Source organism: Meleagris gallopavo, chromosome 3, assembly GCF_905368555.1.
Source record: "Meleagris gallopavo chromosome 3, MGAL_WU_HG_1.1, whole genome shotgun sequence".
NCBI classification, from domain to species: domain Eukaryota; kingdom Metazoa; phylum Chordata; class Aves; order Galliformes; family Phasianidae; genus Meleagris; species Meleagris gallopavo.
The window spans coordinates 76722823-76738612 of NC_139406.1; the positions used below are offsets into that span (position 1 = coordinate 76722823).

General features: G+C 37.0%; 1 protein-coding gene across 1 annotated transcript in view; it reads right to left on the minus strand.

Moving 5' to 3' along the window:
* The window catches only part of RSPO2 (R-spondin 2), a 97502-nt gene that overhangs the window by 30246 nt on the left and 51466 nt on the right, over positions 1-15790 (minus strand). The window contains exons 3-4 of the mRNA XM_085221572.1: positions 5843-5986; positions 4010-4198 (exon numbers count right to left, since the gene is read on the minus strand). Coding sequence (XP_085077698.1) covers positions 4010-4198; positions 5843-5986 — 333 coding nt within the window. The remainder of the gene's footprint in view (positions 1-4009; positions 4199-5842; positions 5987-15790) is intronic.

Below are 15790 nucleotides of genomic sequence, written 5' to 3' on the forward strand. Positions count from 1 at the left end.
CAGTCTACTGGACAAATCTACCTCAGTATTCGACCGTCCTCAAGAAGAAGACAGGTCCAGGAACAGCAAGAACTGTCTTTGCCACTCAGGCAAACTGCTCTTGCACCAATATAACATGACCAAAAAAGGAAACAAACTGTGGTGGTGATGTGTATTAAGTCTAGTCTAGAAATAGCCCTAGTATTGGCTCTCAAAAGGCAGATGGTATTTGTAGGTACTGTGAATTGAGACTGTACAAATGCAATATAGAAAAGTGCATCCTGGCTTACAAACTTTTCAAGATTGTTTGCTTTAAGGTAGATGCAGTCAAGAAGCTCAAACATAATAATCTCTGAGCACAGAGATCACTCACTCTGGTGTTGCCTTTATTTTGAGCTCTTTTGTAATTCTCTTTTAGAAAAGAGAAATTGATTGTAGCTGAGAGAAATCTCATGAAATTCAACAGAGACAAGTGCAGAGTTCTGCACATAGGAAGGAAGCAGCTCTTGAAAAAAAATACGGGGTGGGCATTGACTGGCTGAAGGGAAGGCCCTGAGGTGTCCTGCCTAAAACTGAGTTAAATGTGAGCCAGCTACATGCCCTGGCAGCAAAGAAGGCAAACAGTATACTGACTGTACTAACAGGACAGCACGGAAGTGATCGTCTCCTTGAGCAGTAGGTTGGAATATGTGACCTCTCTAGGTTTTTTCCAACCAGTATTATTCAATGATTCTATGACTAAGTTGGGTGTGCAAGTAAAAAAATCTTATTAGCCTCTTCTAAATAAAACTTTCTTTATAGTCAAAGAGAAATCCAAATTTTCTCTGAGTGATTTCAAAAGAAATTGAATGTAGCTAGCATCAAGCTTGGCAGGGGAGGAGGGGATGACAAGGACATTTTTGACCCTTTGTAGTGCATGTTGTCAATTTAAAGCCATCATTTTTAACACATTCGCTCTCAGAGGAAATAGGTCATTTTAAAGAAGGAAACATCCTGGTTGGGTGTTTTTACTGTTGCTCCAAGCAGTCTTGTATTCTTTTGTAGCAGTAGGAAGATATAAGCTTTCAAAACGGAATCAAACAGCGTGAAGTACATTAAGTTATATGTCTGTGTTGAGGAAAGAACTCCCTCCCACCTCATGATATTCTCCCTTTCAGGAAATTAAAGCAGACACATCTCATCCTCGTGTCCAAAATAAGCATTCTTGATTGGCACAGTGATTCTTACTGGAAATAACAGTTTTGTGTAGAGTAGTATTTGTGTATCAGACAGCTTGAGGATCTGCAGTGTCATGGAAGATTAAAAGTAGAAAGCTGTTTAGCTTTCAAATACTTAACACAAAACATGAGTATTGCAAGTACTTGAGGGGTATAAACAAAAGAAAGCAAAATAAGTAATTTACTTATGTGAACTTGGGGAACATGCAAAAAGGAGAGGTAAAAAGTGAATACTTGTACTAAGCATGATAGCAATGTGCATCTGCCCATACTTCTGCTTAGTAATTTCCCCATTCCCTGTAACCGAATTGTTCTTTAAAAAAATAATCTATTTTTCTTTCTTTTTGAGCTAAGGACTGATCAGAAAGAGACCAACATGTTAAGAGGTGTCCTGAATGATCCAAGCCATCTTTTTCTTGCTGTATGAGTCATGTCACACCCAAGCCACAGGGTAGCATACATAATGTGAACAGATATACAAATGTGACAATCCCATCTGGTAATAACAGTTAAATCAGTTAGTACTGACAATAAGAAAATATTGCAAAGTAACATATCTACTTTGAAATCAAGGAGTGTATCCTCTTACATGTTGCTGGCTTCAGTAGGAAAGAAGTGAAATCATCTTTCACTTGCATTCCAGCTTGTATCTCTATAGCTCTGCACATAATAGGAAAGCGATAAAGAATTCTTCATCAACAAGATTTGTACTACAGCCATATGGCCAGATGGGTAACATCTTAATCCCTGATAAATATGAAACTTAAGTATTTAGTAGGAAAACTGAATTTAACTCCATTTCTTTTGCAAATGAAAAATCTGTTTCAGAAGTTTTTCTGTATTATGGATCATAAATAGTAACAGTAAAAGGTACATAAATAGAAAACATGCCAAAAGCACTTCATTTGACCCTGTTCAACCAAAAACATCCTTACTTTCTGTGCTGAATTTAATCCATTACAATCTATGAGATTCTATATACTGAGAGGTTCAGATGAAAGGATTTAACGTAGCTTCTCAACAGATATTTCCAGGGATTATTGTTCTTCCGTCATTGAGTGCCACTAACTGCATTTTTTCTGATTTCCTCAGTTAAAAATCTGAATTATGAAATTTCTAAAATGTTGCATTTTTTCAAGTCCCAGAATCTCTTATTTAACAGAAACAATCTAAAATCCGCTTGACTTGAGTTTCCCCATACCCAGCGTCACTGCCTCCTGATACTTCACCACGATTGAGAAAGCAGCTAAGCATTTTGAATGACTAATAGGGCGGCCTGCTAACGAAATGAAATACGATAAACATGATTGTAGACCAACTGCGTAGAAAATCATAATTGAAACATACAACTAAGCAGGAGACAAGACAAGATTTGGTACAGTAGCAATCGTCAGCACTCAGTGTGGAGAATGCAAACCTGCAGTTTTGTATTTATTTATTTGTTATAATAAATATATATTAATATATATTTATTTTTTATCTCCAAAAATACATTCAGGGAATTCCACATGATGGGAGGACAGGAGAGGACTAGAATCTTTAGGATTTATGGGAAACCAGCCTTTCACTTAGAATTTGCGCTTTCTGAAACAACTCTTCTGATACACATCGAGAAGAAGAACAAAGATCTTGATGCAGATCAGACAGTAGATATCCTTACTCTAAAGAAAATCTACCTCTATCTTGAAATCCAATAAAAATAAGGTAAATCTTCAGTCTGTGACATAAATTTCCAGATAATAATATTAGACAGAGCAATCAGCACTGATTTTTACGTTTTTTTCTTCCTTTTTCCAAAGTTGTTCATCTTGTAGGTTTTTTCATCTCATCTCAAGACGTATCACTTCTCTACTGCACTGACAGAACTGATACCAAATCCAGTTATTCTGCTAAACAGAATAACTTTTTTTCATTTTTTAATATATAAATTACTGTCTTATTTTACATGTAATAGAAAACTAACCAATAAACTCAGAATGTAAGAACAAAGTCTTAAAAAATGTAAATAATTCAAAGGATGATAATATGGGCCTTATATCATTATACCATAGATCATTCTGATGCAGCTTAAGAACAATCTCTTATTTGGATTATGTTTAAAATTACTTGCAATAAGCTCAGTGTTTCCAGAGACTTCTGCTAATCACAGAGGTCTGTATGAAACGTCAGTCAGACTCAGTGCAGAGTGTGACACTGCTGCTTACTATCACATCAGTTCACTATTCATTATATAACTATATGTTTTGTGATTTTTTACCAGATCCAGTTTGTAATTGACCATTACTACTTTTGTTGTGGAAATGAAATGCATGGTTTGGCCCTGACCGAAACAAGATATTCAGAACAAGTAACATTTTAGCCAATAATTCCAGCTAACAATGCCAAGTGTAAGTTTCTTCACTTAATAATACCCATAACACCAGCACTGTGTCACCTGCAGAAACATTTAGACTCATGACCTTTCCTGCAATGTGCAACACAACTAGATATTCCACAATCCCGACAGTTCTTATGCTGCAGCTCGAGCTATAACATGTCCCAGTCCTTTGATGAGATACCTCTTTGAAAAACCACACCAGGAAAACAGTTTCACAGTCCACTGAGAGACTAATCATTGCCATGCTGAGCCTCTCCTTCAAGTCCTGCTGCAGAAATGAGGTCCACAGCAGCTCTACCGCCTATCAGCCTCATCTGGCAGAGCAGAGACGGGATTTCTGCTTTTGCTGAGATGAAATAGCTCTGTTTTCAAGTTAGAACTAGGATTTCTGTTAAGGAATGCTCATAAAGATTTTTGTGGCATGCTCTAGGCTTACCTCCTGGACAATGCCTCACAGCCATTTTACACCGTCTGGACTCTGCGATGGTTGGGCACGGTATCGTGTCTTTCGCTGGCTTCTTCACTATTTGCCTTGTTCTCGTTTCCAGGCCCCACTTAAATCCACATGTTTTATTATTTCTGCTGCAAATTCCCCATTCACTCCACTGACCAACTTCACAGCCTTCTGATAAAGCAAAAGAAAACCTATTAGATATTCTTCTGGTTCTCTCCTTCTCTTTTTAAGATTTTTTAATTAGCAAGGACCATTTAAATTAGAATGTACTACTTAAAAGATTTACTGTTTACTGGCAAAAACATAGAAACAAAATATCTCACAGAATCTGAAAGAGTCTTTTCAGTCTGCCACCCCAAGCATAAAAGAGTTACACTATCAATCTGCCTGTATGGACATCATGTCAGTCTCAAAGCCCTCCTAAAATTCTGAGATTTATTTAATTTTTTCCTCTTTTTGATAAATCGTACTCATTTGTAACCTGGAAGTGTACATCTCAGGAGTTCACATTTCTAGGTCCTCTCCGTCATGAAACAAAAGGACTTTTCCTGAAATGAGGAGTCTGTTCTGATATCTACCTCAAGGTAAAACACCAAGATATGAGACTCACAAAGTTGCCAGAACCAACTGAGAGTTACAAAGTAAATTTATACTAAAAAACCATTTTTTCAAAGGTAGAATTGAAAATGTAAAAAGTCTGAACTCAGCTACAGATTTTATAGAGCCTGCAAAGAATTATCTACCCTGTTCTGAATCAAGAGAGTCAAAATATAGAAGACCAGCTGGAGTTTCTACTGCTCACTCTCCTCCAGTTCACATCTTCTCATTTATCCTGCACGTGGATGTGACCACCTATACATATTCCTACCTACAGGACTTGTATGTTGTTTTTTTTTTTAATTTCCCCCTCCACCAGCAGAAAAGTTTGCTTATAGAATGAATGCCCAGTACAACACGTGTGATACAATGAGCAATCCATATGGGCTGCTGTATCCAACTCCTTTGCTTCCCTGTTACTTGCAAAATAGTACAGTAGAGAAACTAAAAGTGACTCTGATGCCCAGATATTGCTGAGTTTCATGAACAGGGCATATGATCCAACTTGCCCTGCCCCTGGGTTCTGGATTTCATGAAACAACAAAGGAGCAGGTACTTTATGGAGGTGAAAATTCAATGGGCATTCAAGTTCTCAGCAAAAAGAGGCCTTCCTGAAATCTTACAAATTCTGAGTTACAAATGTACATACGAGATGATTTACAGGACAGAATATTCTGATGCTGAAAAGCATTCCCAACAGTGTATTCTTTCAAAGTTTGAGAGGAATAAATATATTACTATGGAGAAAGAGATCCAGACACAATCTTTTAGTGAATATTTCTTGATAGGAATCATAGAATCATTAAGGTTGGAAAGCCTACTAAGATCACTTAGTCCAACCATCGACACCATATCACTAGACCATGTCACTCAGTGCCACATCTACCTTTTTCTTAAGCATCTTCAGGGTCAGTGACTCCCCCACCTCCTTGGGCAGCCTGTCCCAATACTTCACCACTCCTTCTGAGAATAAATTTTTCCTAAATCCAACCCAAACCTCCCTGGTGCTACTTGAAGCCATTACCTCTTGTTCTTTCACTGCTACCTGGGAGGAGAGGCCAACTCCCACCTCACTACAACCTCCTGTCAGGCACTGTAGAGGAATTACTAAGTATTAGCTTAAAAGCAGTGTTATCAGCAATCAAACCTGGCCACCTGGCAAAAAAAAAAAAAAAAAAAAAAGTGGCTTCAGCAGCACTACTGGGCTGGAAGACTCACCCACACACTCCATGAGTTCTTCCAAGGCAGCAAATCCAGGTGGGCAACCTCTGAAACAGCGGCCTCTGTGGGAGTAGAAGCCAGCTTTGCATTTGGTGCAAAAGTCTCTGCTGAAGCAGGAGTCGCAGTTTTCTATTCTGCATCCTGAATTGAAAGGATCATAAGGAACAAAAATGCTGCTAAGTTAGGGGAAGCTTCAAATTGAAAGGATTTATAAAGGAATAGAATAGCAAAATCTTAAGTACTGTGTTGAGAAATATTGCCATCCTGAAATCTATCCACTATTTAGGAGAAACCAGTTAACTGAATCGCTTGTTCCATACATCCTTTTAATTCTATTGTATAATAAACAATGTTGATAAAGCTTCCAATCAAATGACTTCTGAGCTGATTTGATCTTTTTGGAGGAAAAATATACATTATTTTCTGTTTAATTAATATTAAGGAACATAAGGCAAACAGGTTATTTGGGGAATTAGATCTGCTCTACATGTAGTGCAATTGATTTATTATTTATCATTGCAAGCAGGATACAAATTTTTCCCTGACTACTTCTCCTATAAATAATACATGAAAACATTTATTTAGCTTTGTTTGATTTCCATATCTACACACATGCATTTCCTACCAGGCAAAAACAAATAATTAAATAGAACTGTTCTGGATGTAATTTCTCTATTATCAATGAAGTCCATGCATAAAAGATAACCATTATTAAATGATTGAAAGACAAAGCAATAAAAATAATGGGGGGGGGAAGGGGAAGAAAAAAAAAAAAACAACCTATTGCCTTTTAAAATATAGAATTTCCCTAATAATTCTGGACAAATATCCTCCACAGCAGACTATGGACTCATAAGCAGACCATTCAGAAACTTCTTATTTCATACTAAAACACGGCAAACTGATAACAAACTAGATACCAACAACAATATGCACCCCTGTAAAACAGAAATACTTCCATGGAAGACCATGGAAGTCTCTCATACATACACAGAAAAAATGCCTGGAAAAACTTTCAAAAGTAAAAGTCATTATACTTGAAACAATAATGAACACATTAAAGCTTATCATTTTTTATCCACTCTTTAAGCAAATGTGCTTAATTCATGTAAATTGCATTAACTCTATCCTGTCTTCAGCTAAAGTTACAGCAGTAAGCATTTGTTACTCGTTTCATGTAATGATGTACTAAATGTTTTGGTCATTCATGTCATTCATTCATTTTTCATTCTTCTCTAAAACAATAAATAAATAAATAAATAAATAAATAACCATAGGCACTTCTGAAATAGCCATTGGTATTCCACTCCCTGCACTGCAAATTTAGCCAATCTTTATGAAATGGATTTTAATATTTATTCATATGATTCAGGCTGTAATAGGGCATACCACAACACTTAAACTGTGTGGTGAGAAATTGTTCTGTATAGAAACTTTCCAGATCAGATTTCTTGTGACACTGGACAAGAAATTAGGCAGTCTGCATAGAGGGGATTAGAAATAATAATAATAATAATAAAAATGTTGGCACATCTTTGGTGTAGAAAGGACTCACAAATCAAAATTTGAAGTCTTCCACTGCCAAAGATACACATTTCATTGTGTAGAGACAATCACACAATCCATTTGCTAGCAAATCCAGTGTACAGCATTTCTGAAAGGTATTCCTAGAATTTCTGTGCATAGCAGCAGCAAAATTTGCCTTCTTACCCACAGTCTTCCTTTAGGAAATTCCCAAGATTTACCACTTCCTTCTCCCAAAGTTTGCACCAGCCTCCAAAGAACAGAATATCAGTTTTCATGCAACAAACACTTCAAAGTCACTTCTCTAGGTGAATGTGTCTGCAAGGTTGTGTTACAGTAGAGCCTTTGCCATGACAATTATATTTTGAAGACATAGTAGGGCTCTTGGGCTATGGTTAAGGTTTCAAATATGAAACGCCTATTATTTAATCCATATAGGATGCAGTTTGGGGAAAAACACTAAAAAAAATCTGAACATTTTTGAAATTGAAGTATTAATTCACCAGACTGATAACCATTCCTGGAATGTGAGATTATTAGGTGCTACTTGCAATGTTTCAAACCATTAAAGATGCTCAAGCAGCTCTAAGCCTTGCAGGACAATTCCAATCAGCTAAAGAGGTAAAGAAAGTATTCCAAAAGTTAGAAATGCTAACTTTCTATTTTTAATCATAGACTATCAGAGAAGTGGTTATAAAACTGAAATTTTTTAAATTAGTTTTGATGCCTGGCTTCACCTGTTTATATCGTTTAATGCTTTGTAAGCAAATCACCTCTACTTGTCTTTTCAATCAATGTGATATTAATAAATTAACTGTTTCTGAGTTTAATAAATCAATAGATGCATTTATAAAATTCTTTTATATCTACATATATCAACATGGACAGAGAAAGGGAAAGCATATTGTTGTTCAGTTGAAGATTTAAAGAATGCTGATTCTCTATTATTAAGACACAATGGTGTGCAAATAAATACAAGGGCTGTTCCTATTTTTATCTTTTTTTTTTTTAATGTTGACCCACAACATCAGAGGCAGATGTTGGTGGTACAGCAGTAGAGGCTGAACCTTCCCACCAACATCCCATTACATGTTATTGCCATGAGACAGATGGCAACAGAGGGGCAATCTGACAAAATGATGTCTGACATGGAAGTGCATATGAAGCCAAGGTGTAGAACTGAAAAAACTGCACTCACTGACAATCATCGATGATTGCTGAAGCAAGTGAATGGAGATCAAAGAATGGATGTGAGCACAGTGAGGTGGTAGGTGGTGCATTTCAGCAGTAACAGTGACATGAAAGAAACGCCACATTCCAGATGGCCATGCATAGCTGTCACACTACAAAATGAAGAGATTCTTGATCAGCTCATCCACACAAATCAATGGATAATGACCAGGGAGCTGAATATTGACTTCAGTGCATTGGAAATGATGGTGGCAGTGTTGGAATATCACAATTTTTTTGCCAGGTGGGTCCCTGCACGTGTGCAAATGCACACATAGAAACAGACAGAATACTGTATGCATGTTTGTCAGGATCTATTGAACCAAAACAAGGCTGAAGGTGACTGTTTCCTGGATCCAGTCATTACCAGTGATGAGACGTGATGTCACCTCTACGAGCCAGAGTCAAATCAGCAGTCTATGGTGTGACACCATATGAGTTAACCATTGAAGAAAAAGCAGATGATCTGCAGTGCTTTTTGGGATAGGAAATGGATGATCCTTCTGGATTTCCCTGGAACCTGGACAAACCACCAACTCTGACCACCACATCATGACACTGATAAAGCTGAAGGCTCAAACTTCCAGCATCAGGCCAGAGGAGAACACAACCTTTCTCTTGCAAAGATGGTAACACCAGGCCTCATGCCAGCGTGAAGCCCATAGAGCACATTGCAAATCTTGGCTGGATTGTCTTATCTCACCCACTGTATAGTCCATATTTGTTGCCTTCTTACTCCCATCTGTTCAACTTCCTAGCAATCATGCTGCTGTAGTAGCTGTGAAAAAAAGTGGACCATCTCCACACAGGCAGATTTTTATGAGTGCGGCATGCAGGCTCTTGTTCATTGCTGGCAAAAAAAAAACAAAGCTAGTGGTGGTGACTTTGTTAAAAATGGTGTTTTGTAGCTGAGAATTTGCTCTATTAAATTGTGCTCTTTGTACCTCTTGTAGCTCCCATAGAAATAAATAGGAGGCACTACCTTCAAAGCAGCCTTTGTAATTAAGAAAAGTAGCATTTAAAAAGTGGTTTTATCCTTTACACAAAACAACAGAAAAATCTGAAAATATTTTTCACAGTTACTGAGCTGAACTGCTTCCTTCTGATCGCCACAGCTTTCAACCATTTGAACTTTTTCATCTTAGCATCTTATGTCTAAGTGTGGCAAAGAAAAGTAGAATCCTCCTTAATTTTCTAAAGCCTTTTAAATTCACTAGTTAATTTTAATCAACTGGAATGTGAGACTTTTTTTGTTTTTAATCAAGAGAAGACTCTTGACAAAACCAATTGTGTGGATTCATCTTACTACCTGTAGATCTAAGTGCATAATTAAGATTCTACATAGAAGCAGTTCTGTAAAGGAAGGAAACAGATATTCACAACCCCCAGTATGCTTCTGAAATGCTTTGATTTTTGCTCTAAAAATAAACAGAAAATTATGGTCACTATAGGCTTCCAGATAGACAGGGGTAACTGCTGAGAAATTTTAGAAGTAGCAAGAAGGAGGAGCCTAGAAATGGATGCTTTGGAGAAACAGAAGGCTGACGTCAAGGAGAGAACGAACTGATTAATTCAGTAATGCAGAAGAACCCTAAAGAGCAATCACATACCTTTGGCAGGCCAACCACACTTGCAGGGCAACAAGAATCTAGGACACTTAGTCTTCAGAACCTGAGTGAAGAAAAGGTGCTCCATTGCTGCTGTTCCCATCCAGCTAGCAACAAGAAGTCTGCAGGTTAGAATCCTTACCTCTTCTTTTCCTTGTACTCAATTCTTAGTGGGTCTGCTTCCTACCAGATCCAAATCCCTTCTACTCCTGCTCAACATCACATCTCCGTATATCCCACTGGAACAAACTACCTGCTACTACATAGCCAAGATCTCCCAGACTCACTGTTGCACTCTCACTGTATCTCATCTAGCATAGTTTTCTCTTTTCTTTCTAATGTTTCTATCTTGGGAAGTTACATTATTGCTTCTGTCCTACCAATTGAAAGGTATAAAATACCCATCGAACCACATGAAAACCAGACGTCTTCCTCTGCTACCATCTTTATATGTCCAGACTTCAAAATGCACTTAGAGGGACCCACAGAAATCTGTGCTATGTCTGATTAGCACGCTCCATTTCTAAACAGATGGCACTTCTTAAAGTGTTACACCATATTCCCAATAGAGCTGTATGTAAAGGCTACAAGATTCTGACTTCACTGAAATCCATGGCAAAGATCCTAATTGCTGCAACAAGAGCAATTTTAAACTAGTAACTTTTTTTACGCCATCAGATAGACTACAGCCCAGTATAATGGACAAAAACAATATTAAAACCTCTTGAAGAGATACAATCTGTCATGACAAATATGCATTTGCAGAATGACAAGTGAGAAATGAAGCAGTCAGAAAAGCTGACTTTCTACAAGTCTATTTTCGATCACAAACTGTCACAGGAGTGGTTGTAAATACACAGCTCCATGACTTCACCTCTCAGGGGAAAGGGTGGAAAAAAAGTCACTACTTTGGGGAAGCAAAGATGGGCTGAAATTAAGTTGAAGCGCACTGCTGAAGTGTTTTCAGCGGTTAGATGAAACTAAGCTAAACAAAGATGTATCCCTTCAATAGAGCTCTGAAAGCGTGATTTATGATACAAAATATATACTGACTCTGATAGAAAGTCTATTGATACTGTGCAATCTGTGAATTTAGCCTGAGAGAAGAACAAGAACTTGAGTAAATGACATTTCAGTACAGTGCAAAGATAGATTATGATATGTCAAAGTGCTCCCATGCTTGAGAACAGCTGCAGAACATACTCAAGAAAGAAGCATCCCCATCACTCCCTGCATGAACTAGTACTGTGCTCCCACATCAACCAATGGTCAGGAGACCTACAGAACCAGAGCATCAAAATCTTTTTATCCTCTGGAGGAAGAGAATATCTCCCTCAAAAGGGGCACTGTCAGAAAAGACTCCTAAAACAGAAATTTAAAACAACTTAGACTTTGTTTACTGAAACAGAGTAGCAAAAAAATTAGTTGTGGACAAAACTTAGAAACCAAACTATCTTTCTACTTTATTTTCAGTAAGCAAAGCACCCCATGGCACTTTAGAAATAATTTTCTCCCAAACTGTTTCTATTATATTATTATTTTATGTAATAGTCATGAAGCTTATATCAGTCAATATTAGAGAAACCAATCTGTTGTAGAAAAAGAGTATTTAGCTAGTCAGCAATAAAATATTTGATTTAGGCTTTATCTAATTTATATTGATGTGAATACTGATATTGTATATCATTACAAAAATATATCTAATTAAGGTAGATAAAGTTTTCAATATTTACAGAGCACTACATAAATGGTAAATTAAAGAATTCTGGAGGTAAGAGGCCTGGATTACAAGCCAGGTCCAGTGAACTACAGTCATAAAAAGGTTTCCCTGGCCTGTGTTGACTTCCTGACAGTCATGGTAAGACAATTCTACTAGTTCTTCTGTTATAATAAGCATTAAACAATTGACAGACTCATATTTTAAGGAAAAAAATCAAAAGCCTGGGAATTCAAAATATAAATTAAATTTTGACCCAGGTACATACGTTTGGTATGATTAAGAAAAAAAAAAAAAAAAGCACTCCTGTGAATACTTAAGTCTTTACTGCATTTAAAGAAAGTATGATGTTATTAAAACAAATACTGTCCTTCCACAGTACATCTTCAACTAGCATTTAAGATGCCAGAATAAGTTGAATTGCAAGGAAACCTAATACCTTTGAAAATCAAATTGAAGCATAAAATGCTTCTATTGCTTCTCTCGCCTTTCTTCTGCAGCCCTGGTGCTCCAGTGTTACCCCCAGGCTGCCATACTGACGGGCTGCTAGCACTCCTTGGCACTCCATACCACCTCCTACGCTGATTCCCATGCAGAATTTCCTGAGTTAGGAGACATTTCAAAAATACAGCTGGACTACACATTTCATAGAATCCTTGAATGGCTTAGAAGGATCTTTAAAGATCATCTAGCTCCAACCTCCCTGCCGTGGGTTTCATAATTCACCCTAAAGACAGAAGATAAAGGCACGTGGGGGACAGACGGGGCTGTTAAGAGAAGGAGATGGCCAGAGCTAAAGTAAGCTCTGATGTGAGCAGTTCTTGTAGAAGATGGAGAATTAGCTGAGTGACTGATGGATTAAGGGAGATTTAGGCTGAATATAGGGATAAGTTTTTTGCAATCAGAGTAGTGAAGCACTGGAACAGGTTGCCCAGAGATGTGGTGTATGCCTGTTCCTGGACACAGTCAAGACCTGAGCAAACCATACAGCTGTAGAAATCTCTGTTCATTGCAGGGGAGATGGACTAGTTGACCTTTAAGGGTCCCTTCCAACTCAAACAATTCTGTGATTCTATGAAAAAACAAAGAGCAAAGCATCAATTGGCTTTAAGGAAATGGAGGAGTAAAATCACGAGCAAAAGAGCTTCAGACTATAAGAGTGCTAACAAACTTCTAAACAGAAGAGGCTTCAGTAGCTGAAGGATTTAGTATTAAAACTAGAAATTCTTTTCGAGCTGCAGCTTTTGGCAGTGGATGAACATGAGTCTGGAGAACAACAAATGCAACCACTTGCCAGTAATCATTACTGAAGTTTACCCCAGGTCTATCATTTCACAGAGATCAGTGCTTGCAATATAAAATGCTGCTTATAAAATACCATAATGAGGATTATTATTATTATTTTAATAAATTCATTTACTAAACACTTAATATATTTCTATTATGTTCTAATCTCGATTTATTATTAGTTGAGATCGTTTAAACAATTGCCAAACCAAAGTGGTTTTAATTAGTATTTTACAAATACACAACTGGTATATTAAATCTAAATTGACTACAGCTTTAAGAAATCTTTAATTCAAAGCACTATTAAGATTTTTTGTTGCCAGAATGGTAGAAAATACAAAATAAGGTCAAAAATTAAAAAAAACACGACCACATACTTACCAAGAAGCATGTGAATGAGGAAAAAGTAGTGGAATAAGTGGAAAAAAAAAAATAAAAAATCTGATGCCTCTGATGCCTGTACCACAATTGTAAATAAATAAGTAATTAAATAAACAGCCTCCGAGCTTTGTATGTTCTGCTATATTACCTAAGCAATAATTAAACCATTAAATATTAATGATACCTTGCCATTTTGTAAGAAAGCTTAAAAAAAAAATCATTATCTTTCTTTACACAGTGAATTAACTTCATGTGTATTATAAATAATGGATTAACAAGATAGTTATTAAAAGCTTCTCTTTATCTTGTTTTCACTGAAGGCACATGGAACAGCTAATGACAATTTTAGAAATGCCTGGTCCTCCCATGAGGAAAGAAGGTGAACATAAACAAATGGAGTTGCCAACTCAAGCTGAAGGGAACTGTGATTTCTAAACTGTTACCATGTCTTCCCCCAAAAAGCTTACCATAGACACTGACCAGGTTGAAAGATTCAAGATAGGCTTAAACCAAAGTTGAAACAACCACTGGGGTGACAGAGTTCATTCTATTCTTTTATTCAGGTTTATTGTTTTGTCTTTCTCAGAAGATTTTTTTCCTCCTCGCTTCAAAGTTATTAATTATTAAAATTTCTTGGAAAATTAATGAAGTGTAGCACTCTTCTTGGGCACTCTTGTGGAGGAAAGACCCAACACTTTTCAATTTCATGTTCAAGTGTTTTGACTTCAGTGTTCCAGATGAAAATAAGCCCCAGCAGGAAGCACTACATCGATTTCTAGGGAAAACCAATTTAGAAAGTACATGATTCACTGTTACTAGAAAAACAGTCTAGAACCATTCAGCAAATTCAAGAGACGCATACTGCTTACATGTAGAAAAGAAAATCAGCCTTGAAATTCAAAATTTCCATAAATTTGGAGCTGTTGCACTTGGCTGTAGTATTTATTGTGTTACGTTTGGCACTAACTATGTTTGGCTTTTAAAATCATGTCAACATTTTCCATAAAAATATGTTCTATAGCTTCTTGAACAAAAATGGGCAAGTGTTCCAGTAATAAAACGTTAAACAGCATTTGTGCCTGTAAAGGCATTAATAGGGCAGAAATCATTTCAACCTAAGTAGTTCAAGCCCTGCAACTCGCAGACAGATTTCAATGGAGCCAGAATTTTTATTATTTTTAGCTGAGATAATACTATCTGAGCAATTGTCTGTAACAAGCTGTAACTAAAAGTATCTGACATCAAATAGGACAAAACCTATTCTATTTTTCAGGAATGTTTATTTTATCTCAGCTTGAATCCACAAAACGTCTGTGTCCACAACACAACGTGTGTACCATGCAAGATCACCAAACCAAGACAAAAACGCAGATATGATTTATAAATACACCAGTTGGCGATCACACCAAAATAAAAATACACAGCTCAAAAATCATTGGAGGGGAACCAGCACTGGTCTGTAAATGCAACTGTATAATTATTCTCAGAGGGAGAGACTGTCAAAGGCATGAGGGTGAGTTAAATATCCAGCACTCAACACATGCCAATATAGATTGGACACAGCCTCACATTTGTGCTTTTCAAAACCAATCCTGTAATTTAGGAAAAAAGGCCACTTTCTGTAAGTGGTAAAAATGTAGAATAAGTGGTATTGAATTCACAGTTCACCTTCTGCAAGCTTTGGGGTTTTTTGGGACAGTTTGTTTGCTTGAAAGAAAGCAAAGAACAACTATCCGCACAGACAATGTTTCCTATCTCACAAACACAGTACAGGCTAACATAAATACATTCATATATTTCCCAAAACTGTAACAATATTCAAAAACTTTTTCATGTTGCCTAGCTTTTACAGCCCATTCCCAAAAGGCTGAAAGTGGACAAGTTGCTGAATTCAAAACCATGCAATGAAAATTAAGGCCAAGCTCCTAAATTGTTTTACAGAAGGGATGTATAAATGCTCTTCTGCTCTCATTGAATTCTTCATCAAAACCTAGCCACCTGGTACAGATTAGGCAGCACTCAACAGCACTACCTATCACAAAGCAAGGAATACCATATCCACTGCATCCGCACAGGGAACGGGGAGAAACAGGCGAGATGTCATTACAAGGGCTGGAATGTGGCCAGAGCACTGCAGTTAATGCTCTTATTCCAGCCAAAAGTGCCACAGAATGACCTCATAGGCCTGTCAAGATTATG